A 26,976-nucleotide genomic window follows, 5' to 3' on the forward strand; every position below is an offset into this window, starting at 1 on the left:
AAAAAGAAGCACACCTCTCCGAACGCTCCTCTTCCTATAACTTTCAGAGACTCAAAGTCATCCAGGCCAAGTCTGGTCCGCTTGAGCCGTAAGAACTCTGTCTCCTTGCGAGCATGCTGTGATCGGCGTAACTTTTTCTATTAAAAAAGAACATTTTAGGAAGACGATTTTTAAAATCAGATTGTTTCAAAGGAAGCCTATAGTGTTAAAAGAAGTGACATATTAAAATGAAGGTAACATATCTTAAATATTATATACTCGTGCTACAATTTATTTACCAAAGTTGAACATTCATTGAGCATGTAAAAAATAAAATAATTTTTTAAATCATTTAAAAATTTTTAACAATTGATAAATCTTTATTCTTGAGACAGACTCTGTTAAATATTTCATCTTAACAAGTCCACATATTCTTTCATCTATATATTAACTTAATTCAAAAACAAAAATTAAACTTTAGGAAATGCTAATAGCATTCTTTATTTTTCTTTTGGCCGCATCGTGCAGCATGCGGGATCTTAATTCCACAAACCAGGAATCAAACCCGTGCCCCCTGCATTGGAGAGCAGATTCTTAACTGGTGGACCACAGGGCAAGTCCCATAATTTCTGATATTCATTTTTTACTGTTAACAAATCTACTAGGGAATTGTGTCAACTCCCTAATTTCCAAGGCTGCTCTCTCACAGCAGCTGAGACTTCAGACACTGAAATAACACAGCAGCAGTATTTCCATACAGACTTATTTATGGTAGAATTTATTCTTGGGCAGATTTTTTACATAAAGTGCTTGAGACTTGGCATATAACTTCTTAAAAATATGAAACTGCAACAACAACAAAATAATTACACAAAGAATCCTTTAAAATATCCAAGTCAAGAATTTCACAATTCATTATACAAAGATTACAAAAAATACTATTAAAGAAAAATTATGAACTACCTGAAGCTTACACCAGGAATGGGCATTTATTTAATTGTTCTAAACCTTGCTTTTCCTTCCCCTCATGAAACAAAATTCTGCTTTTTGACATAGAATTATGTCAAATTAGCTCAACCTAGTAGAGGTCACATAAGACTCTTGAGAGTCCCTTGGACAGCAAGGAGATCAAACTAATCAATCCTAAAGGACATCAACCCTGAATGTTCATTGGAAGGACAAATGCTGAAGCTGAAGCTCCAATACTTTGGCCACTTGATATGAAGAGCTGACTCACTGGTAAAGACCCTGATGCTGGGAAAGATTAACGGGAGGAGGAAAAGGGGACGGCACAGGATGAGATGGCTGGATGGCATCACCGACTCGGACATGAACCTGAGCAAACTCCAGGAGATGGTGAAGGACAGGGAAGACCTGGCGTGCTGTAGTCCATGGGGTTGCAAAGAGTTGGACACAACTTAGCAACAGAACAACAACATAGTAGAGGTCACACAGAATGGGTAACAAACAAAATCAGTGAAAAAATCAAGCTCCAGTTCATCTTCAACTGAACCCTATCAAACATGCAGAGAAAGAAACAAGTCAAAATGACTGAAACAGTTCAGAAGCACTGTTCCTAAATGTAGTTCAAGATATAACCACTGAATAAACCCTTCCTACCCCTGTGTGCAACTGTTTCCAAATTGGTAAAGTGAATTATTAATTAGAAATATGCAAGGATGCATCATCAACACAATGGAATTTTGATACTTCTAACAAAGTCTACAAAGATGAAATCAGGAAATTATGTCTTCAATCTAAACACCTTTAAAACAGCTAAATGAAGTCACACCAGTGGTGAAAATAGTGAAGACTTTCTTTGTTTAAAAATGCCTTTTGAATCAATAATGTTGAAAAATGAATTATTAGTAAAACAAAAGGATAGCTCAGAAGTAACTTGTTATAAATTCTGACTCTAATTTAAAAAGGCCACACGGTGGCACTATAACACCATTTTTCAAAGACGCAAAAGCCCCTTTTAAAAATTACATGCATGATTAAATATAAGAATTCTGAAAGGCAGGCTGGATTTCTGGTTTTATGGGTTTAACAATGTACAATTGGATGAAGATTCAGAAATTTGTCTAAGCTGAATGGAAAAGACCACATCACAATTTCATAAATTATGCTCAAAGTCGACAGACAAGAGAGGCAGTCAAAGAACGTAATGCTTATCACTATTTGACAGGTTGTGTAGTGTAGTAAGTAAACAACATTTATGTAGTCAGGAGACGGCTTTTAAATGGTGAAAGGCAGATCATAATGTATGGACTGTACAATCCTATGAAGAAGGGAAATCACCTATGACACTGTCATAGTACTTGAAAAACAAAAAACCTATCAAATATCAAATATCAAAGTCCACGTTGTAGTCCAAAGAGAGTTGAAACAAGTTCACATTTCTTAAAAAACTGATGAAAAAAGCATGCTGATATATCTGCTCACAACCTGTGTAAATCAAGTCATCTTGGAAAGCAAGTAACGTTGTAATCATATTTTTGGTATTCATATTCTTTCCTCTCGAAGACAACAGAAATCTACGGGCAGGCTTAACATTTCAAGGCTCTCTTGCAGCTTGAACTTGTGCAGTTTGGTTTTCCCTTACAGTAAAGAGTATTCCATGTTAGACAGGATTTAAAAGGAGATGAAACTAGAAATACACCATTTTCTTTTTTTTTCTCCATTCCTCTTCAAATGGGCGTTCCTCAAACGCTCATTTTGCAGGGTGCTCAATTTTTGTAGAAGACAGTGTACACAGAAGTTTTAAGCTATGGAATACTTCAGGTAACAACTTCATCTCTTATAAATGCTTCTCATGGCCACATTATATACGGTTTAGTTTTCACAACTAACTTTTATAAACTATTTCACAAGTTAGTTTCTATTACAGAATGCATTAAGGATGAATTTATTTTTATAAAACAATTTTACTTTGAAAAGATCCACCCCACATAAAGATAGTTTCAGCACACTACATTCTTTCAGAGATCATGTCTATTTGTGACCGACTAGGGCTTAGAAAGGGGCCCAAGAAGGAGCATTTGTGGAATTCTAATATCTTCACTGAAAATTTTGGATGTTTTATACATGGTTATTTTAGGCCACTGAGAACTTTTAGGGGTAAAATCATCTCACATTTTCTGTGAGTTATTTAAAGAGAATTAAAGAGAACAGTTCTAGACGTACTTAGCACCTCCTGGTGTGGATGAGAGGCTATACTCAATGCTTACATGCATCTAATTTGGCCCCTAAGTTGTTTTTAAATCATTCTAATAACTTGCCAATATTTTAAAAAGGCAAATGATTTCATAGAAGTCCAGATTTCCAGCTTCTCTTGAAAAGTAGAACTTGGTTTCACTGGGCCAACAGGATCGCCCTGAAACCAGGCCACCTCCATCCACCCCAGTGCCAGTCATGGGAAACTGGTATAATCAGGCTGGTGGTCTTGTTTTCTTTCAGCAAAGTGAAAAGTGGTATTTATTAAAAGATAAACTGTGAGGCGAAAATCTTTAGAACAAGGCAAAAAAAAAAAAAAAATCTATTTCTTCGTGGAAATTAAAAAAAGGTGAATTAAATATGCAAAATATATTAGATCAAAAGACTAAATGTCCCCAGGAGACCAATGTGACCAGCTTCTCTTGTTATGCTTGGCCTTTGGACATCTGCTTTCATATAGTTCATTTTTAAAGTGCAATATTCTGCACATATTCATTACTTTGAATGCACCTCTTAACAATCATGTAAATTCTACCTATTTCTTTAAGACTCAAATCAACTGTTGATTCTTCCGTGAAACGTTTTCTGATCCCCTGAACTAGGAAAAAAACCCTCCATATTTTCAAAGTTTGCCACATTCTATCATGTATACCTATTCGTACACGTACACACAGGTACTCTCTCCTTCTAATCTATAAACTCTTTAGGGAGAGATCCACTGTCCATCTGTTCATTTATTTACCAAATATTTATCCCAGCCCTCTGCCAGCCCGGATCATGTAATGCTGAATAGACGTCACGGAGTTTCTACCCTGGGAAGATGGTTTTAAGGCTGCCTCAGGGACAAGAATAGTGTACTATCCCAGTGGACGTGTTGCCTAGAAAGAGACAGAAACATCTTGAAGAATAGTGGAACTCAGGCAGGCAGAAGGAAGAGTCCCAAGCAGCAGAGGTGCACAGAAGAAAGCCTACAGGCAGGAGTAAGGAAACGAACATAATTCAACCCCATCGGGCAGCCTGGTGATGGGGTGACAGGAGATAAGGTGAGAGAAAGGGAAGCAAAAGCCAAATTATAAAGGGACTTGTATATCCACTCACACTGAAGAGTTGGCCTTATCCTGAGAGAACATGGGAGCCAGTGAAGGGTATTAAACAGGAGTGACTTGGTCAGATCTGGTTTTTGACAGGTAACCCTGGCTGCAGTGTATAGGAAAACTGGGGTTGGGAACACGGCTGAGAACGCAAGACAGACTAGCTGGGGGCAGTGAGTCTTCAGGTGAAACACATGGTCATTTACACGACTGGGTTCCTGGCATCAGACTAGTGAACCAGGAGGTTTTAAGAAACATGCAGGAAAATTTTAAAGAAGATTTGGCAATTAACTGATTCTTCTTGGAGCCCTCTTTTCTTATTCCTCAGACCTAGAATACTGTAGATACTATTCTCTGAATATATGTTATTAGAATTAAAAAAAAAAAAAAGCTTCCCCCTTTCAAAGATTTCCATCATAGCAACACAGTAAGAAGACCACATTCAAATATTAAACCCACACTATCTAAATTATAAGATCATGTGTGCATTCTAAGTCACTTCAGTCATGTCCAGCTCTTTGTGACCCCATAGACTGTAACCCATCAGGTTCCTCTGTCCATGGGCTTCTCCAGGCAAGAATACTGGAGTGGGTTGCCATTCCCTTCTCCAGGGGATCTTCCTGATCCAGGTATCGAGCCCGTGTTCTCTTATGTCTCCTGCACTGGCAGGAGGAATCTTTATCACTAGCGCTAATACTTGAAAAAGCCACTGGGGTAGCTTTTGTACAGTTATTATAGTTTTCCCCTTTTTATTGAGAGATAATTGACATATAATATTGTGTAAGTTTAAGGTATACAATGTGGTAATTTTTTTCCCCCCACCTTTTGGCCATGCCATGTGATCCACAGGATCTTAGTTCCTCAAAGAGGGATCAAACCCAGATACCCAAGCAGTGGAAGCATGGGGTCCTAATCACCAGGGAATTTCCACAATGTGATGACTTGATACAAGTGAATATATATTGTGAAATGTGGACCACAATAAAGTCAGTTAACACATCCATCATGTCACATAACTAAATGCTTTTTTTTTTTTTTTTGTAGTGAGAACATTTACGATTTAGCGACTTTCAGGTATATAACAGAGGTGTTAGTCACAGTAATTACAGCTTACATTACCTCTTCATCTGCTAATCCTTCTTCTTCCATAGCCACTTCTAATTTCTTCTGCCTTTTTAGAAGAAAAAATAATTTAAATTTAAATGTGTTCCTAAGTATTTCCATTTAAGAAATGTACATTTATTTTTTCAAGTTTATACTTCAGATTGCTATGCTAAAAAACAAATCTTTCAAGTTGAATCAAAATAATCACTAAAAAGAGTGATTATGTGTGTGTATATATATACACACATATAAATATTTCTTTTTCAAAATATAAGCCCAGTCCAGATTTAGCTGTCTTATACTAGCCAAATGAGTAATTTACTTCTAAAGCTGCCTAAATGAATTGTTAGCAAAGGTGACTCATGTTCTAACGCGGAAAACTCTGTTGTCTAATGTTCAAACCTCCAAAATCATTAACATTTATCAGTGCTTATACTAGATGTATAAAAAGGTAACTATAGTGACTAAAAGTAAAAATTTTTAAGGTGGATATCTCTAGGCTTCCCTGTGCTTGAACTTTGGTTTTAACACTTATTAGCTAAAGCTTGTCTACATCCTTTACTTAACCTCTAAACTTGATTTTCCTAATTAATCAAGGAAAGATGTTCAGTGCAATTAAGTATATTTGATTCTACTATAATTCTTGGGAAATTGGAAAGTGATATATGTACATTAAAATAATAACCCATTAACTACTAGAATATTTGCATTGCTAGGTATAGCCAAGTTCAGTTCTTCAATATTTTTAAATGTACCCTTGAAGTTACTTAAGCTACAGAGGGAGTGGGGGGTGGGGTGAGGGGATGTGTGGTATTGATCAGTACAGATCAAATAACTGGTAACCAGACAGAAAGCTGGAGTATCCACTTTGCAACTCATTTCCAAGTGACTATTAGTATTTCATTTCTATTGTATTGCTTTTTTTTTCCGCCTAATGATAAACCTTGGAGAGCTTTTCCTAATTAGTTTCGCAGCATACTAGAAAAAGACTAACTTTCAAAGATTTATCCATAAGGGTTGAGGATTGAAACCATGATGTTTATGACAATATACCCCAAGGGAAGCTCTTTCCTAAACCACTGTTAAGATCCTTTTTATTTCTTATGGAAAATTCATAACAAAACTATCTGAAGCCTGTTCATAAGTCACCTGTTCATAAGAATATTCTCCACTTACTTCCTCAATTCTAGTAATAAGCACCTACCTTGGTGCTAATCACACTGATTTTTATCTTTTGTTTACACATGATTGCCCAAGGCCAACCCTTTGAATGGACTAAGTTCCTGATACTGGACTCTGTGTCTGCCATCATGCCCCTCTAGACACCAGAGCTGCTTGGTGAATGATCTGAGTTTTCTTCTCTGCAAGAAGAATCCAGAGAGTCAGAGGACCATTATCACAGGAGGGACTATCAATATACAAACAACTTTATTCTTCTGTCAAATCTCTATACTCGCCTTCTAAAGCCAACAACTCAGTAACTTATCCTTCCTTCTGGGAAGAGATGCAAAAACTTTCATCTGTTTCCATACCTAAATGAGAAGACCCACAGGTTTCTCTTGTCCCTTCTTAAAACACAGTTTCCTTCTGAAATGATCTTAAGCTTTGTACTGATTGGTACTTTATTTGGCTTATGCATTTATCCACTTAATTAAGCCTAAAAAATCCATCGCATGTTCCTTAAAGTACAAGCTTTTAGAAAACATAAGCTATTTAATTTGACTTCCATGGCACTTACCATGTTTTTTAAAAAACTAATTTTTATATCTATTTTCTTTTGTTTAAAACTTCCCTGGTGGCTCAGATGGTAAAGCGTCTGCCTACAAAGTGGAGGACCCGGGTTCAGTCCCTAGGTCAGGAAGATCTGGAGAAGGAACTGGCAACCCACTCCAGTATTCTTGTTTGGAAAATCCCATGGACGGAGGAGCCTGTGGGCTACAGTCCATGGGGTCACAAAGAGTCAGACACGACTGAGCGACTTCACTTTCTTTCACTTTCTTCTTTTGTTTGGGAACAGAAGGCAAAACTGAGTTACTTTAAGGTTTCAGCAATAAAAGACAATAATGAACCTTTAAAATTCTCGTGAATTTTAAGCCAGCATTGACTTCTTTCTCTCACATACCTTATCTGGGTAGCTGCCATGTTTTTCCCATCTTTCTTACCGAAAAAGATGGTAACTTAAGCGACCAGTGAAAAAATATAGGACTTTCCTTCCTTGGTTCTCTTTTACTTCATTCAGTCTCCCTTGATGATCTGATCACTTTCAGACTTTCATTATATTTACAATTACAGTAATTTCTTGTATGTTTTATTTCTAACTTATGGTGTGGTTTCTACTTGTACTTACTTTTAGGTATTTCAGTTTTTCTTTTTCCCTTGCTTTCTTCTGAACTTATTTTTCCCCTAGCTCTTTTTTTCCTTCTATTAATTTGAAAGTTACAAACTAATTTTATTCTTTTAGTGGCCACCCTAGAAATTATAATAAGCATTCTTAATTTGTCAAAGCTTGAAATTAATCAATCTTTACTCCTCTCTATGTTGTATCCCTATCCTTAGGACACACTGATCTCTAAGAACAATTTAATTCCACTTCCCTCCACTTCCACTTCTACTGTAGAAAAATACTTTAGTTCTATTCTTTAAAATATCTAAGATAGTATCATTATTGTTGAAGTTTTCTTATACAGTCCATTTTGGCTGAGATTTATCTACATATTTACATTTAGATCCTCTGAGTGTGCTCACCTGCCTTCTACCTAAGTTGAATCTTTTGGAATTTCTGCTGATGGTGAACTCAGTTTAACTCACCTCTGTTCCATTCCCTTTCCTCTTTTCCTCTAGGAATTTTGATCAAAGACACATTTACTCTCCTCACTAGTCTCGACCTTTCTTAGCTCTCTTTTATACTTCCTTCCTCTAAGCTGACTTCTGAATAGTCACTTGAGTTTCACTTTCCAGTTCTGTGCTCTCCCCAGCCATGTCTAATCTGTAGTTGCTGCTGCTGCTAAGTCACTTCAGTCGTGTCCGACCCTGTGCGACCCCATAGATGGCAGCCCACCAGGTTCCCCCATCCCTGGGATTCTCCAGGCAAGAACACTGGAGTGGGTTGCCATTTCCTTCTCCAATGCATGAAAGTGAAAAGTGAAAGTGAAGTCTCTCAGTTGTAGACCCACCCAAAATTACATCCAAAACCAGATTCTTCCCCTGGAGTTCTATTTCACTAAGTTACACCACTCTCTGCCCAGGTGTGAAATTCCAGAGCCAGCATTGACTTCTTTCTCTCATATTCCTTACCTGGGTAGCTGCCATGTTTCTCCCATCTTTATCACTGCGTTCTTCCTTACTATTGCTGTCATAACCCTAAGGCTAGCCTACTTTCCACTGGCTGGGACTACATCCTTTCCTGTTTCCAATTTCTCCTCCCATAATCCATTCTGTACAACACAACTAAAGTGGTCTTCCAGAGAAGCACCTGTGATCATTTAGATCTTCAGTTCAAAATTTTTCAAGGCTCTTTACTACCATGAGACTAGCTTTGATCTGAAGTGTCCAAGGCTCGCAGGAAATGGTAAAAATCTAGCTGGAGCTAACTTGGACAATGCCTGACCTGGTAAGGTGCTTTCGTCTGTCTCCAGTATCCTCCCTCCAGCTGTTAGCCTCTCCCTTCTCCCTTTCATGCATAATGAACAGTACTCTTCCTTAGGAGCTCTGTTCAAATGCCACCAGCCTTGATGAAGCCTTCCCAGCTGCCTTTGTCAAAAACAACCTCTCCTTCCCTCACCCTTCTCAAGGGGCACACTTTTCACCCTTTCATATAATATTCATGTGCATTATCTTCCTTACTGTAAGTTTTCTGAAGGTAAAATAACGTCATTAAAAAAAAAAATTCTCTCATTCCCCCTGATATACACACAACACTACAAATGTTTCTGGATTAAAAGCAGTCATTCATTAATTAGCTCTCTAAAAGAAAGTTTTTTAAAAAAGAAAATATAAAGATATACCATAATCTCACGTTCAGAAACATTTTGTTTAAAACATCAATTAACAAGAGATATAAATATATTGGTGCCAGGACAAGACACTATTCTGTGAAGGTAAAACAAATAACCAAGTACAATGTCATTATGGGAAACTTAACAGCAGCATTCAAGGATCCACAATATTTATATTATTAACGGACAACATGTTTCCATCCCACTTGCAACATAATAGCTTATTTAACTACACAGAAACTTTTGACCAGCCTTTACTATACCTGGTTTCTCTCTCTTCATGCTGTAAAATCAGGTTGCTGTAAAAATTCTCCAATGTGAGCTTGGCGACAGTCACTCTTTCCCGGGTGTGGTTGCTCATAGGAAAGGTGGTTGTAGACCCTGCCGTCATTGCCATAGTAACAGAAACTAGAAAGACACAGAGACACAAATTATTTCATAGGAAAAGAAAACTTTCTATCTCTTTTAACAAACTCTAGAAATGGCCTGATTTCTACTAGGCAACAACACTGTACCCTAACAGTTAAGACACTGGAGTCTTTCACATTATAAGTAAAATAATATAATAAAGAAATACAGTATTTAGTAAATATAGCAAAGAAAGATAAAGATACACCATTCCCAAAGCAACAGAAATGAAGTCTGTGCTGGCAGATGTAAACCACACTAAAGAAGCACCAGTAGCAGTCCACACACACCATGAACACATTCACATACATGCTCATCCGTCACTCAAAACAAGAAAGGGTCCATCAATTCTGTGGTTGTCTCACTGATTATTAAACAAAATTCACAAGATTTTGCTAATACTTATGACCCAATAAGCACACATCTCCAAAAGAGTTAACAAAGTTTAGTTAAACAGAGAGAAGTAGTTTCTGCCATATAAATTGTATGAATCAAGTAGTGTTATATCAAATATGCACACGAACATCTGTCAGAGCAATTCTTATGGGTATTATGTTTTAGGGAAAAACTACTTTTAGAAGCAAACCCCTTTGGCCACGTTGCACAGCATGTGGGATCTTAATCCCCTGACTTGTGCCCCCTGCACTGGAAGTGCAGGCTTAACCAAGGATGCCCCAGAAAGAAGCCCCTCTGAATGGAGTCCATGGATGCCCTATTTCATCCCGAATCCTAAGTCATTCCAAATAGTGTTAGGACAGTCTAGTACACTACTCTAGACTGGTAGGTCCATTTCATTTTCAGATGAAACTCAAATGCCTGTAGGAACCAGGCAGGAAACAAAAACATATGAATCAAGTCAGGTGACAACAGGGAAGGTCTGTGGTCTTTCCTGGACAATGTTTGCTTACTTTAAAGTCATTCAGGTGCCAACTTTTAAAAACCATTGAGCCAGCCAAGCAAAGTACTGGTTTAAAGAAGATGATGTGACGACTTCCCCGGAGTTCCAGTGGTTAAGACTCAATGCTTCCACTGCAAGGGGCACAGATTTGGTCCCTGATTGGGGAACTAAGATCCCACATGCTGTGTGGCGTGGCCAAAAACCAAACAACAACAACAACAAACCAAGAAGAAGAAGATAAGGTAGACAATTAGACAAGATAAGGAATGTTAAGACTGAACTCTGGTGGCTGCTATAGGTGGGCACTGACCCTAGAGACTTGCTCACCATAGTCCACATCTAGACCCCACAGCCCCCCAAAAAAAACCCAAAACAAAAAACCTAGAATGGCTCCATACATTAAAGAAGCTTTTGCTAATCTAGATGGGAGATCATTATAGACCATACGAGAGAAGATCCAGATTGCCAGGGTAACTATCCAATGTTGCATTAATAGCTAAAAGTATTCTCCCAAATCTGACACCTACCCCCAACACCAACCTCTCGTTAACTAACTACATCAAGACACAGAGCCCTAGATATAGACCTGAACTGAACTGCACTCCAAGGATCTCATTCTTCACGTGAAACAAGCCATACATGGGTTGAAAGTAAACAATTATGGCAAACTCCCAGTTCCGCTGTTGTCTTAGTGAGCTTATACCTCAATCTACTGCTTGAACCTCATTATGTCTGAAATTGCACTTATTATTCTAACATCATAAACTTGTTTCTCTGCTGGCTGCTCTAAATCTTTTTATAACAAGAAGCTGATCACATTACTTGTTTAAAATTGTTCATGGCATGTACAGCAAGTCAAATGAGCTCAGCAAGATAAATAAGGACAACTCATACACAGACTGCTGATATCTATCAGAAACTTTATGAGAGTTTATTCATAAATTCCCCCTTTTTCCCTGAGGCTTTAAGACCATGGCACTCCCAAGCATTTCTTCCTCACAACAGCCCAGTAAAGAAAGGAACTGAAACTTGGAAAAGTCAGCTGGTGAGCTTCGGAGTCCCACCCCACCTATCTCCAATCTGCCTTTCTGGGCTTATCTGCTGCCCTTCCGCACCACTCACTTGGCCTTTTCATGCCTCCAAGCCCCGGCATGACCTATTCCTGAACCAGTTCTGTCCTACGCTCTATCTGCAGGGCTCCTGCTGATCCGTCACAGCCCAGTGTGACAGAAGCCTTATTGTGGTGACTTCTCTAAGGTTCCCTGCCAGGAGAGACATCAATGTACCAGAAGACACCAAATGGCATTATTTCAAGTGTGCTCTCTGCCGCGTGTAACAAATCCCCCAGGTACAGGCACTGATCACGTCATCTGCCTATCCCACTAAACTCGGAGCACTTCTGGGCAAGAACTTGCCCTGATTCGTTCTTGAGCGTTCACCTTGATAGCACTGTATTGGACTCAGAGTAGGTATTACTCAATGAAATGAGTCCACTTATCAAATGGGGGATGGGGTGAAAGGAGAGTTGAAAAAATTAGCAAAACTTGCCTATAAAGGGTGGCAACTGTGGAAAAAGAAACTTACTGAACCTTGGAGTCAGATATTTAGAGATCTAATCCAGGTTCTGCTGCTAAACAGTCACATGAAAGTGAAAGTGAAGTTGCTCAGTTGTGTCCAACTCTTTGAGACCCCGTGGACTGCAGCCCATCAGGCTCCTCTGTCCATGGGATTCTCCAGGCAAGGATACTGGAGTGGGGTGCCATTTCCTTCTCCAGGGGATCTTCCCGAGCCAGGGATTGAACCCAGGTCTCCTGCATTGCAGGCAGATGCTTTACCATCTGAGCCACCAGGGTCCTATTCAAATCACCACAATGCTCTGAACTCAGGTCACTTTCCCCTCAGATCCAGGAATTACAGTACTTGCTCGGCTAGCTCACAGACCTAGTTTAAGGCCATCTGAGATAAGACAACATAGAAATTATACAAATGTAAGATATTATTTTAGGCACTTAGTTTACTTTAAATGTGCTTTAATAATAGTGAGCATTATTTTTGAAACAATAATAAAATGAGCTCAAGAATTATCCTGGCCAAATGATTTCTGAGCACTAGGCTTGGAATGGTTTCCCAGGTGCCTCAGTGATAAATAATCCACTTTCCATGGAGGACAAGTAGATTCGATCCCTGGGTAGGAGAGATCCTCTGGAGGAGGAAATGGCAACCCACTCCAGTATTCCTGCCTGGAAAATTCTATGGACAGACCAGTCTGGCAGGCTGCAGTCCACAGGGTTGAAGAGTCGGACACGACTGAACACGATGACGAAGCCTGGAATGCTACCTAAGGCAATGCTGCCCCGTTATCTTTGGAGATCTCAGAAAACTGGGTTCATGGTCTATGTTTCAGGATCAGATGCAGAAAGGTCAAAGAAAGGAAAAGAGGAGATGGGATAGTACAGAGCAAACATCCCCAGTCATGTTTGCTAATTGGCACTTGGGGACTGGTAAGGAAGAGGGGAGCTGGGAGGTTGGCTGGAAGTGGAAGAAGTCAAATAAATTTAGGAAGTCTAGATTATACAGTTTTTTACTGTATGACTTACCATTACACTGTATCGTTAATGGAATAATATGTATCCTAAATCCTCAAAAAGGCGATAGGTTGACATTTGCGGCAGTATTCGAGGAAACCCCCTTTAGGCATATAAATTTTAAGTTTATAGACAGTTATTTTCAAACACTGGTTTAAAAAAGTGCCTGTTACTTTTTTTAATATTTGCTGGGGGGCAGGGGGAGGGGGACTTAGAAACTTCAACAAAAAAAAATATCTAGAAATTTTAAAAGTGCTTTCTGATTTGTCCAGAATACCTGTAGCTGACAAGAGAATTTTCAAATTGGTTTGCCTGTTGGCAGGAGGAAAAAAGGTCAAGACTCAACTATAGTTATCCAGGGTTTATACTTTCCTTTCAAAGAGTGAATGGTGAAAAAAACTAAAAAATAAAACCTTTTATAATGACCCTTGAAAAAGCACAAAGAAACAACACCTCAGTAATGCTCCCAGGTGGCTCGGAGGTAAAAAGTCTGCTTGTCAGTGCAGGAGATACGGCAGATGTGGGTTTGATCCCTGGGTTGGGAAGATTTCCTGGAGGAGGAAATGGCAACCCACTACAGTGTTCTTGCCTGGGATATCTCATGGACAGAAGAGGCTGGTGGAGCTACAGTCCATGGGGTCACAAAGAGGTGGACACGACTTAGTGACTAAACAACACAAATGCTTCTAGAATTCAGAAAGAAGGATATATGATGAACTCAGGGTGTGGCAGCTGACAGGCTGCCAAAGGGCCTCGCAAAACAGGCTGCTCTGCTCTGTCTGCCAAGGAGCAGGGTCTGGCCTTTAGCTGCCAGTGTTCCAGGGCAATCAGATTATGGAAGCTACTTAATCCTCACAAAGTTCAAAAGAGACTGATAAACAAGACATAATGGCAGTTTACGGATTTACACAGTAAGAAACTGAGAACAAGAAACAGATAACTTGCATGTTTTGGCAAACGCACTCTGTTTCTGTAGGCAAGTTAGATGTAAAGACTTAAGAAGGCTGGTGAGCACGGCATCAAAACAGAGAATTGTTTATTCAATTCGACTGTTTAATGGCACAAGGAGAAAGTGGAATCTTCAAAAAAAAAAAAAAGGTTGACCACTACCTTGCCCAGGACACCTCTGCCCATTCAAAGCGGCAGGAGGAGATGGCCAATATTAACCCCTATTGCTGACAGGGCTTTCCCAGATGATGCAAAATTAGGGGGCTAGGAGTGAGCAGAAATATTACTGAGCAAAATTTGGGGGGGAAATTTCTGTGAAACATAAAGAAGTTGGGGTACTAAAAACAACTCCAAACCACAGAAAGTGTTTGCATTAGCAGTGCAGAAAAAATGTGAGCTAGTTTGAGATAAAGATTTATGAACCTGAAGTCTTTATGAAAGAGGGGGTAAACAAAAAGAAGAGAAGGATTCTTCCATAGAAAGATGAAATGAACTTATAACTCCAAAATCCAGAAGGGATATAAAGCGATGAAAAGAGACTTCCAAACACTATATAATTTAACCATGATCACCATGGTTTTTCCATTCAAATTATACATACATGCAAGTGTATGCCTTGTTTAAAAACCTAATCAGAGGAAAACCTATGTCTGTTCCTCTCTGTAACAAAATTACAGCACCTGGCAAAGTGCTGAGCACACAGTCTGCATTCTATAAATGATGGTGAGTAACCAAACTCAAAATTAATGGATTTTAAATTATATATGTCTCATATCTAACAATTTCCTTTGGATTAAAAACTACAGTAGCATTTGGTGTTATATTAACCTTCAGAGAGACAAATACTACTTGAGAGAGTCAACTACAGAAAAACCCCAAACTCTCTCCCTTAGTCTGGATTAAATAATCTCTTTTAGAGATCGGCTTAAAAGACAAAATAAAACAAAAATTATTACACTCTAACCAGAAACAAATAGTGAGTGAATAAGTGAAGTCGCTCAGTCTGTCCATGGGATTTTCCAGGCAATAGTACTGGAGTGGATTGCCATTTCCTTCTCCAGGAGATCTTCCCGACCCAGGGATCGAACCCGGGTCTCCTGCATTGTAGACAGACGCTTTACCATCTGAGCCACCAGGGAAGTCCGAAACAAATAGACTTTATAATACTAAAATTAAGCAAAACTAAGAACAGAAGGGACCAAATTATTACAAAGAATGATCTGGATAACTGGCACTTGTTATACTGCAAATATATTCCTCTAATGGGTTTCACACTGCTCTTTGTCTTTTATTTACTAAAGCCCTTTCTTCAGCCAGAGAAAGAACAGGATGTAATTTGCAAGTCTAGAATTCCTGCACTGATAAAAACAACAGTAGGTGTCCTTGAATTTCCTGTTCATATGTTTTGTCCAGACTCTCCTATTCATTAATGGAGAAGCTACCAATGGCAGTTCAGCATTCTTTCGTTTATCAAGCCTGAGGAAAGGAGATAACAAATCTGGCACTGGGGCCATCTATAAATAGATGTAGTGTCTCCAAGCATTTACCATCACACTTCTAGAATAGAAAAACAGAGCTGCTTTACCTGACCAGTACGATTTAACCAATGACTTCACCTTAACTTTCCCCAACTACATTTCAGAGGACAGAGCATCATTAATGCCTTAGAGAATAAACATTTTCCTAGATTCATCATTAGCTGCAACCTAGAAGCCCAACAGGTCCTCAGGCTGGACACTGCCCTCTGGGTCCCCAACAGAGCAGCCACAGCTTCTTTCCTCTCTGAGGTACCATCTGAAGAACAAGATATTCACTGTCAGGTGAGAGTTCAAGTGCCAATACTAACTTTTATAGTCATATTATTCCCAACCAACATTTTCTGCAGATACACACAATGTGCCAGCACTGCCAAAGCACTGAGAATACGAAGACTGATAAAACACAGTCCCTGCTCTTATGGAGTTCATAGTCCTAGGGTGACACAAGGAAAACTCAAGGAAAAGTATAGACTGAGGTTTAAGAGAGGAGGAGATGCCTCAACTGACTCTCGTTGGTGATGATCAAAGAGTCCACAAGTCAGATGGCCAGGGCAGAAGGGGAAGAGGCTGAAAGGGCTTGAAATCAACTGACACACTCAAGTGTAGAGAATGGCTTGGGTACATTTGGTGAAACAGCCAAAGATGAAGGTGCAAAGTCAGTCAGGAATCATAAAATACTTTTCTGGCCATGTTAAAAAATAATCCTGAGTATAAACGGGAGTTGCCTAAGGCCTTTAATTAAGTGAAAAGCAATAAAGAACAGTGCTTGAGCACTTACCCAAGTACCAAGAACTCTTCCAAAAATGTTAAATGTTTTAATGTTTGTGATCCTGCTAACCTCCCCTACAATTCTATCTGATTGGGACTTCAGATAGATTATGCTAGCATAGGGAGGATGTAAGAAGGCTGAGTAGACTAGACTGGAGGAGTGTAAATCAGCCTGGAGGACTCAATAAAATGTCAGGGGTGGCAAAACTGAGGGCCTACAAACATATTTTGTGTAACTTGTACTATGGTTCAGAAATCAGAAGACTTCACATAAAAATCCAGATTTCTGGCTCCTCTCGAAAAAATCCAATCTGTCAAGTTCGAGCCCACAGTCCTGCCTGCAAATGGACGGCAAGGACAGAAGCAGTGGGTCCCTGAAAACCCCACTTCCTGCCAGAGTTCACCAACTTCCTTCCTCAGGCCCAGCCTCCTTCACAACTTGTACTACCTACCTGCCTGCTTCCAGTAAGCATCTGAGATTACAATCCTTGGTTTAGGGCAGAATAATAAGGGCCCAATTTAATACAGTAGCAGAAGAGATTAAAAGAAGGGCTCAGATACTCAGCTGAAAATAATGAAATCTGTCATTCAATTTCCGATTTGGATGACTGGGTAAATCTTGATATCATTAATAAGAACAGGAAGTACATAAGAAATGCTAACTTGGTGGGGAAAGAAAATAAGCTCAAGGCTGATCCTGAGTTATTCCACCAGACACAGGATCCACGGCTGTAAAATGGATAGACACCAGGCCCGCCTTATAGAATCGATGTGAGGCTCCAATGATGGCAAAGCCCAGTGATGAAGGCCCACATTGCTAGGTCTGAATTTCGGCCCAGACACTTACTAGGTACATCACTTCAGGCAAATTACTTAAACTTTCTGTGCTTCAGTTTACTGTTGACTAAAATAAAGATTATGGTGGCCAACTTATATAGTACATGCTTATCATGTCAATGTAGGACTTACAAGAATCACAAAAGTTAATATTTGTAAAGGACTTAGAACAGTGCCTACTAAAGAGAAACGTCATGTAAGTGTTTGACACCTCCATAATAAATGAGAAAATCTTTTAAACACATGTGGCTCATATTAAATACCCAAAACAAAAATGATCAATTTTCTTCCCTTCTTTACCCAGTCCTCCTGCTCATTCCTCCTGTTTTGAGTAACTGTCCTGGTAAGTTAATTTGTAAATTTATTCTCTAGTGGATATTCTCTGTGTCTTCTAGTCTTAAAACCTACTTGATTTGAAAGTTTAGAGTGCTTTTAGTGGTGAGAGAAAGGTATCAAAAAGTACTTATCAGTTTTCTAAACAGAAAGACTTGAAGGAAAAAAAAAGACAATTTTTGGTAGAAGTCTCGCTAGATGTTAGTGAAGATCTGGGAATGTGGCTATGACAGGAGGAAGGGTCCCAGAGAACTTCTCATTCCTCTCACAAGATGGAGTCATTCCCATGAGGCAAGAGACATTCAGTCTACCTGAAATCAGTTACTCTCAGTGTCAAGAGCTTTTGCTTTTAATTAGTTAATGTGATGCTCTCCATCTGTGGAGAGAGAACTGGCTCTGTATACTAGTCCAGCAGATCGAATTTATACACAGTTGTCCTTGCTTTCTGTGTGTCAGAAGCCTGGTGGTAATGGCGCAGCGGTGCTAAAGTCAACATTATCATTTTTATTTTTAAAACTGTTTATAAAAAGGCACCTTCTCCTGGTGACCAAAATACAGTTCAAAGGTTGAGCTCCCCAAAGCTTATTTGGCTATAGTAATACTGTTAACAGCAGACTACTTATGAATGTTAATCCAAACTCCCTCTGTACATAGTCTTTTTTTTTCTTCTTTTAACTTGAAATGAGAAGGGAAAGTGTTGTTTGAAACAAATGTAATCCAAGAAGCTGAATTAAATAAACTAAGTTAAATTTGCCAAAGTAGTGGTAATTGTGTCTAAAACCTGGCCTGTTTACAGTTCTTATGGTTTAGGTAATGTAGTAACCCATTTTTCTCTAAAGTATTCAGAAAGAAGTCAACCACTCTTAAATATAGTTACATAATTCAATTATTCTATTGCTATAGCTCTGTCTGGTAATCCATCAGATCTTGCCTGCAAAGGATAGATGCTTACCTGAATCTACCAAGGTACAGTTAACTTAAAAAAATAAACTTCCTCATCTGAAATGCCAGACAACTCCAAATACTGATAATTTAGCACCACAATGGAGAAGAAAACAAGCTTAGAGAGTAGAGGTTGCCCTAAATTTTTTTTTAAATCAAGTTCTATTAATTGGTATAAGAACATTCTCTAAGCCTGTTTGTTTTGTAAACAGACTGTTTTGTAAAAAAAAAAAAAAAGTTCATTTATATCATTTTTTAAAAAAGATCCCACATATAAGCAATTTCATATGGTATTTGTCTTTCTCTGGCGGACTTCACTTACAGACTTCACGTTTCAAGATGAATAAGTACTAGGGATATAATGCACAGCATGGAGACTAAGTTAACAATATTGTACTGCTATTTGAAAGTTGAAAGTATCTGAAAGTACTGTATATTTGAAAGCTGCTAAGGGTAGACTTTGGGAGAAGGCGATGGCACCCCACTCCAGTACTCTTGCCTGGAAAATCCCATGGACGGAGGAGCCTGGTGGGCTGCAGTCCATGGGGTCGCTAAGAGTCGGGCACGACTGAGTGACTTCACTTTCACTTTTCACTTTCCTGCATTGGAGAAGGAAATGGCAACCCACTCCAGTGTTCTTGCCTGGAGAATCCCAGGGACGGGGGAGCCTGGTGGGCTGCCGTCTATGGGGTCACAGAGAGTCGGACATGACTGAAGCAATTTAGCAGCGAGATTAGACTTTAAAAGTTCTCACTAGACCCACAAAAAATTTTAACTATATGAAGTGATGGATGTTAACTATTATGATAATCACTTCAGAATGTGATACATATATCAAATCATTACACTACACATCTTAAAGTTACACAAGAGAAGTTCTTGGATAGTGAGAGAGAGAGTGAGGCATGACAGTGATCTGGAGATTTGGGGCTCCCAGATTTAAGCTGTGGCCCTGAATTGAGACATGGAGGAGTAACATGAACGAAGACAATGAATGCATTCAAAGAACTAGCCCTCCTTTGGCCTTGTCAGTCATGCTTCTGTATACTTCTAATATCCAGCAACATGAATTTTCTACGTTTTTTGCTTCTGTTATAAAGAGTATGGGTCAGTGAAAAGAAGACAAATTATTTTCTAAATAAAGAGTTTAACTTAAGGTTTAAAATTTACTCCTTAAGGGGTTAATTTTAAAGATAGACATTTAGAAACGGAAAAATAATCCTGTTTACAAAAGTAGCAAAGAGGAGGAGGAGAACAACATTCATAAAATACCTAGAATAACCTTGATCCAAAAAAAAAGTGTTGGCTTTTTGATGAGGAAATCTCATCACAGATTGTGGAAAGAAGGGAAGAATTAGTCAATTAATGTGTTGGGACAATTGGCTATCTATTTGTGGAAAAAAAACAAGTCAGATGTTCATTTCATTCCAAAGGGCAAACTAAATTTCAAATGGTACAAAAGGGTGAACATAAAGCTAAAGAGAAAAAAAGGAAAGGAAGGAAAAAGAAAGGGAAGGGAAAGAAAAACATGAGGAGGAACAGGAAATAAAAGGAAAAGGAAAAATTAAACTTCAAAAAAATTACAAGAAAATTAGATGACTACCTGATCATTTAAAGGAAAAGGACTGTCATAACAGGAAATCATCACAAGGAAAATAGTCCTAGGTACAATTACAGAAAAAATTTGAATATCCATATATGTATCAAACAAGATTAAAAGATAGTACTTTTAAGGAAAACTGCAAAATAGCAGTATATATTAAACTTTTATGTTAAAAATACCTTATGCCTATGTCAAAATAAATTAACTTCTTAAAATATATACAAAGTTCATAACACAAGTTTTATAACATTAAAGGTATAAAGAGACAATAAAGGCCCTAATAATAGATAGTACTGACTGACAAATACATAAGTAAAAGTAGCTAACAAACATGAAAAACATTCAATGTTAGCAATAAATCAAAGACATGGAAACTTTAAAACTTTAAAATAATGCAATATATTCCCTGCGTAAAAGTAGCCACAACCTGGGGGAAAATTTTCTTGTTTGGGCCCAGTCTATCATCAGATACCTTTCTACACATCATCTGTATCCACGTGGATGTTTTTATAGCTATATTGAGATAGAATGGATATGTAAGATTGTGTAACTTAACGTTCATGCATGTTGTCACAAATTTCCTTTTTTTTCCCCTGGGTGAATAACATTCTAGTAGGCTGTGTGTGTGTGTACACCACTTTCTTCATCATTTATCAGTGGACAGTTGGACTGCTTCCATGTCTTGGCTACTGTAACGTGAGGGTGCAGCAATCTCTTTGATAGTAACTGCATTTCCTTTCTATACTGCTGGACCATATGGTAGTTGTATTCTTAATTTTTTGAGGAACCTCTATATGTTTTCCATAGTAGCTGTACCAATTTACATTCCCACTAATAGTTTACAAGAGTTCCCATTTGTTCACAATCTCAGTAACACTTGTTCTCTCTTGCCTTTTTGATAATACCCTCTCCAACCAGTATAGAGTAATATCTCATTGCTGTTTTGATTTGCATTTCCCTAACGACTTGTAATGTTGAGCACCTTTTCATACACCTCTTAGCCATTTGAATATCTTCTCTTAAAAAATGTTTATTCAAATCCTTTGTCCATTTTTAAACTGGACTGTGAATTTGAGTTGTACAAGTTCCTTGTGTATTTTGGATATTAACCCCCTGGTCCTTGGCTTTTCTTTGTTGGGAGATTTTTGATCACTGATTCAGTCTCCTTGCTCATTATTGTTGGGCACAGATTTTCTATTTCTTCAGGATTCATTCTTGATAGGTTGTATATTTATAGGAATTTATTTCTTCTAGCTTGTCTAACTTCAGACGTGTAATTGTTCACAGCAGTCTCTTATGATCCTTTGTATTTCTGTGGATGAGAGGCAGTACCTCCCCTTTCATTTATAATTTTATTTCAGCTCTCTCTTTTTTTCTTGATTAGTTTAGCTAACGGTTTCTCTATTTTGTTTTTTCAAAGAATTAATTTTTAATTTTATCAATCTTTTCTATTGTTTTCCTATTCTCTAATTTATTCATTTCTATTCTGATCTTTATTATCTGCTTCCTTCTCTAACTTTGTGTTAGCTTGTTCTTTTTCTAGCTTCATGAGGTGGAAAGTTCCGTTGTTAATTTGAGAGCTTCCCTTGTTCTTAATCTATGTTTTACATTTATCACTATCAACTTCCCTCTTAGATCCTTTTGCTGTATCCTGCAAGTTTTGGCATGCGTGTTTTCATTTTTTATTGTTTCATGTTTTTGAAATATCTTTATTTCTTTGACCCACTAGTTGTTCATGACTGTGTTATTTAAATTCACATATTTGCAAGAGTTCCAGCTTTTGTCCTGTTATTTCCAGTTTCACACTGTTGTGGTCAGAAAAGATACTTGATAATTCTTACCTTCTTGAATTTGTTGAGACTTGTCTTTGGCCTAACACATGATCTCTCCCAGAAAATGTTCTGTGTGCACTTAAGAAGAATGTGCAGTCTGCTGCAACTGGATGGAATGTTAGATCTGTTTGGTTTAATTCAAATGTGCTGTTTCCTTATTGATTCTGTCTGATTGATCTATCCATTATTGAGAGGGGTATTAAAGTCCTCACTATTACTGTATGGATGTTCACTTCCCCTTTTCCTTGTTAGTATTTGCTTTATATATTTCAATGCTCTGATGTTGGGGATATAATTAGTTACAATTGTTCTTCCTGATGAAATGACCCCTTTATCATTATATAATAACCTTCTGGTCTCTTCTGATATTTTAAGCTTAGTCTATTTTGTCTGTTATAACTATAGCTCCCCTGCTTTCTTTTGGTTACTATATGCTTGAAATAAGTTTTTTCATCCCTTCACTCTTAGTCTGTGAATGTCCTTAAAGCTAAAATGTCTCCTATTCATCATATTATTGGATCTTGTTTTTTAATCCATTCAGCAATAAATCTTTTGATTGAAGAATTTAATCCAATTATGCTAAAAGTAATTACTGATGGGTAAAGACTTACCACTGCCATTGTACTGTTTTCTGTTCTGTAGATCCTTTGTTCTTTCCTTCCCCTCTTGCTATCTTGTTTTGCGAACAATGACTTTTTACAGCAGTGTGCTTCCACTCCTTTACCAGTCTTTTCTGTACCTACTACAGAAAGTTTTCCCTTTGTGATTACCATAAGGCTCACATAAAATATTCTATTTTAAACTGATGACAACTTAAGTTCAATAGCACATAGAGACTTTAGACATTTAATCCTCTGCCCCTCACGTTTCAGATTACTGGTGTTACAATTTACGTATTTTTAATATTGTGTATCCAATTTTCATACATTTGTCTTTTAACTTTTAAACTAGAGTTATGAATTATATACTACTACTACAATTTCAAAGAACCAGACTTTTGACTATACATTTACCATCACCAGTAAGCTTTATAAACATATTCATATGTTTTTATGATGTTGGTTAGTATCTTTTAAATTCTGTTTGAATTGTAAGTTAGATCAAGGGGTGATAAAATCCCTCAGCTTTTGTTTTTCAGGATATCTTATTCTCTCCTTGATTTGTGAGAAACAGCATTACTAGGTATACTATTCTTGGTTGACAGATTTTTCTTTCAGTATTTTGAATATCATCCTCTCACTCTCCTGAACTGTGAAGTTTCTATTAAGAAATCAATTTACAGTCTTGTAAGGCCTCCCTTGTATGTAACAAGTCACTTTTCTCCACTGCTTTCATAATTTTCTCCTTTTCTTTGACTTTTGATAATGTAGTTATGTCTCTCAGTAGAACCCTTTTGATTTCAGTCTATTTGGGATCCTTCAATCTGAATGTCCTTTTCTTTCCCTAAGCAATTACTGCTTTCCTTTCTCCTTCTGGGATTCCAAGTATTTGTATGTCTTAATAGTGTTCTATAAGTCTTTACTCTTTTTCCTTCTTTCTGCAGCTTTGACTAAATAAGTTCAATGACCTATATTCTAATTCACTCACTCACTTTTTTTTTTTCTTTTGTGGGGGCCAAGGGGTGGTACTTGGTCAAGTCTGTTGTTGAATCTTTCAATAGAATTCTCCAGTTCAGTCATTGTATTTTTCAGTTTTAAGATTTCTGTCTGGGTTGCTTGTTTGATTGTTGATAGTATCTATTTCTTTGCTGAAATTTCCACTTTGTTCTTGCATTGTTTTCCTAGTATCATCTAGCTGCCTCTGTGTTCTTATAGGTCACTGAACTTCTTTAAGATAATTATTAGAAATTCTCTGTTAGATGGTTCACAGAGCTCCACTACTTCAGGATCAGTTACAGGAGGTTTATTAGCTTCTTTTGATGGTGTCAAGTTTACCTGACTCTTCCTATTCCTTGACTCCTTGTATTGGTATCTGCATATTAAGGCAAATGGTCTCTTCCTTCAGTATTTATGATTTCACTAGTCAGCTCAGCTTGGAATATTGGACAGGCCTGCTGGTAGTGTCTGTTAGCAGGCAGGGCTTGCTATGGGGTTCTCTTGTTAGATAAGGCTACTGCCCATATTCTGAGGTATGGGGGTGGGTGCTGTTTGCTGGGTTCTGTGGTTGGGTGCAACTGCTGGCTGAACTCCACATTCTAGCAGAGTGCTAGGAGGGCCTCCTAATCAGGTGGGGCTGCTAGCTGTATCCATGGTCAGGTGAGGCCACTAGCTGGAGTCTGCACTCACTTCTAGTGGGGTGAGGTGGCAGGTTATGTTCCCTGGCAACATGGTGCTTGGGTTGGACTCATGAATGGGCAGGGCTATGGCTTGGGCTCTGCAATTGTTTCTGGTTGGGCGGGTCTTAGGTTGTTAGGAACCAGATGGTGTTCCTGGCTCATGTCAGGAACATCATCCTAACCAGATGGTATTCCTGGCTTGACTCCCTGTTGAGGTGGAGCCCTAGGCTGGGCTTTGCACTTAGGCAGGCCATTGACTGTGCTCAATTGTTGGACAAGGTCACTGGCAGGATCACTGGTTGCAAGAACTATATTCTGCAGTTGGATGAGTTAGAGGCTGTGCTTTTCAGATGATCAGAGTCACTATCCAGGTTCCCTTAACGGGTGGGATTGCAGGTTATGCTCTGCAATTGGGCAGGATCGATAGCTGGGCTCCATGCGTGGGCAAGGCCACAAGCTGTGTTTAACAATTAGACAGGGCCCTCGGCTGGGCTCTACTGCAGACTAGAGCAGTAGGGTGAATCCACAGATGGGCAGCACCATAGTCTGGGTTCCAAGGCTGCCTAGAGTCACTGTTTAGGCTCCTCAAACAGTTTGCTGGCTTGGCTCCCTGACTAAGCAGGGCTGTAGGATAGGCTCTGTGGCTATACAGGGTCTCTGACCAGAACCTGGTCAAATAGGACCAGAGGCTACACTCAGCAGTTAGGCAGCACTGTGAGTGTGCTTCTTTGCCTGGGTAGGACTGTAGAATGGGCTCCATGGTCAGCCTGCTCATTGGCTAAAGACCCAAATCAGGCAAGCTACAAGCTTCCATGCCAGACAGGACTACCGAACTTGCCTCTGCAAATGGACAGAACCACTGGCTGCAGTCTCTGCTCAGGTACCACTGTAAGCAGGAATGTGGTCCCCCAAGATCTGAGCACTGGTTGCTGTGAAACCATCCCCTTCTCTGTCTCTAGTGTCTCCTAGTGGTTGACTTCTACAGATTTCCCCAGTGATCCCTGTGAGGTGAGACCCGAGTGGGCTTCCCAGGAAGTGTCCCACAACACTGGAGGAGCTGGATGTTTAACTTGGGCTCTTTTTCCCACTGGAAAAAACAGACTCAGGGAGACCCTCTTGGTATGGCACTGTGCTGGCCTAGGTTCCTTCTCAGTCTCTGCAGATCCAAGGGATATGTCAGCTTGACCCCAGGGTTCTGGGATATTTTACAATGGTGTCTAGCCCATAGATAATTGATCCTGTTAGGGGGGCAGGACTGAAATTAGTAATGACCTATGTCACCATCTTGATGACTACATTCCCTCTGCTTATGTTCCCTGATAGGGATTAATTCTTTCTGGTAGGGAATGTAGAAATTTATATCAAGAATCTTAAAGGGTTTGTTTCGGGGTTTTTTTTGTTTTTGTTTTTGTTTTTTTAATCAAAAAATTTTAAATTTGACATAAATAATTTCACCTTCAGGAATTTATGCTAAGAAAACAATCAAAACTGCAGCAAAGATTCAAAAACATTTTTTAAAATCAGAGCATTATTTAAAATAGCAAATAAAGTAAATGTTTAAAAGTAAATGGAATGACTGATGGAATGATGATAGCATGAAATATCAGACGTAAAACTGAAGAAAAATTTCCCCCCAAAACCTAACAATGTGAAAAATAAGATTAAGTAAATGGGATATGATGCTTTATATTCAGGTAAAATATGAACTCAACTATATGGTGGGAGGAAGAGGGTAAATTAGAGTGAAATATGATGTGAAATATGGATGATTTCAATTTTTTTCATTTTTTCAAATTTTCTAATTTTCCCATAAGAGGAAAACAATCCATCTTATGATAAGAAAAAAGTATTTAAGAGTATGTGAGGGGAAGGTAGGAACAGTAAAAGGAAATCAACTTGTATTTTTCAGCCCCCAGAGGTAGTTTTCCTGGTACCACTGTATGTGAATTTTTTCCCTAAGTACCAAATTCTTTTTTTGCCTCTTCATATTGTTCATGGGGTTCCTGTGGCAAGAATACTGGAATGGGTTGTCATTTCCTCTCCAGCAGGTCAAGAAACAACAGTTAGATCTGGACATGGAACAACAGAGTGGTTCAAAATTGGGAAAGGAGTATGTCAAGGCTGTATATTGCTACCCAACCTATTTAACTTCTATGTAGAGTACATCATGTGAAATGCCAGGCTGGATGAAGCATAAGTTAGACTCAAGATTGCCGGAAGAAATAACAACAACCTTAGATATGCAGATGACACCACTGGATGTGTGTTAGTCACTCAGTTGTGTCCAACTCTTTGGAACCCCATGGACTGTAGCCTACCGGGCTTCTCTGCCCACAGAATTCTCCAGGCATATTTGGAGTGGGTTGCCATTTCCTACTCCAGGGGATCTTCCCATCCCAGGGATTGAACTGGAGTCTCCTGCATTGTGGGCAGATTCTTTATCATCTGAGCCACTGTGGAAGATGCTGATACCACTTAATAGCAGAAAATGAAGAGAAACTAAGGAGCCTCTTGATGAGGTCGTGAAAGAGGAGAGTGAAAACTGGTTTGAAATTCAACATTCAAAAAACTAAGATCATGGTGCCCAGTCCCATCACTTAAAGGGCAAATAGAAGGTGAAAAAG

At 38.6% G+C, this 26,976-nt stretch overlaps 1 protein-coding gene across 6 annotated transcripts in view; it reads right to left on the reverse strand.

Moving 5' to 3' along the window:
* The window catches only part of STK38L (serine/threonine kinase 38 like), an 81,409-nt gene that overhangs the window by 17,076 nt on the left and 37,357 nt on the right, over positions 1 to 26,976 (reverse strand). For all 6 annotated transcript variants that reach the window (XM_060413294.1, XM_042247367.2, XM_042247370.2 and 3 more), the window contains 3 exons: positions 9,649 to 9,793; positions 5,406 to 5,457; positions 15 to 137 (listed from right to left, as the gene is read on the reverse strand). In XM_060413294.1, the coding sequence (XP_060269277.1) occupies positions 15 to 137; positions 5,406 to 5,457; positions 9,649 to 9,793 (320 nt within the window). The remainder of the gene's footprint in view (positions 1 to 14; positions 138 to 5,405; positions 5,458 to 9,648; positions 9,794 to 26,976) is intronic.

This window comes from Ovis aries, chromosome 3 (genome assembly GCF_016772045.2).
Source record: "Ovis aries strain OAR_USU_Benz2616 breed Rambouillet chromosome 3, ARS-UI_Ramb_v3.0, whole genome shotgun sequence".
NCBI classification, from domain to species: domain Eukaryota; kingdom Metazoa; phylum Chordata; class Mammalia; order Artiodactyla; family Bovidae; genus Ovis; species Ovis aries.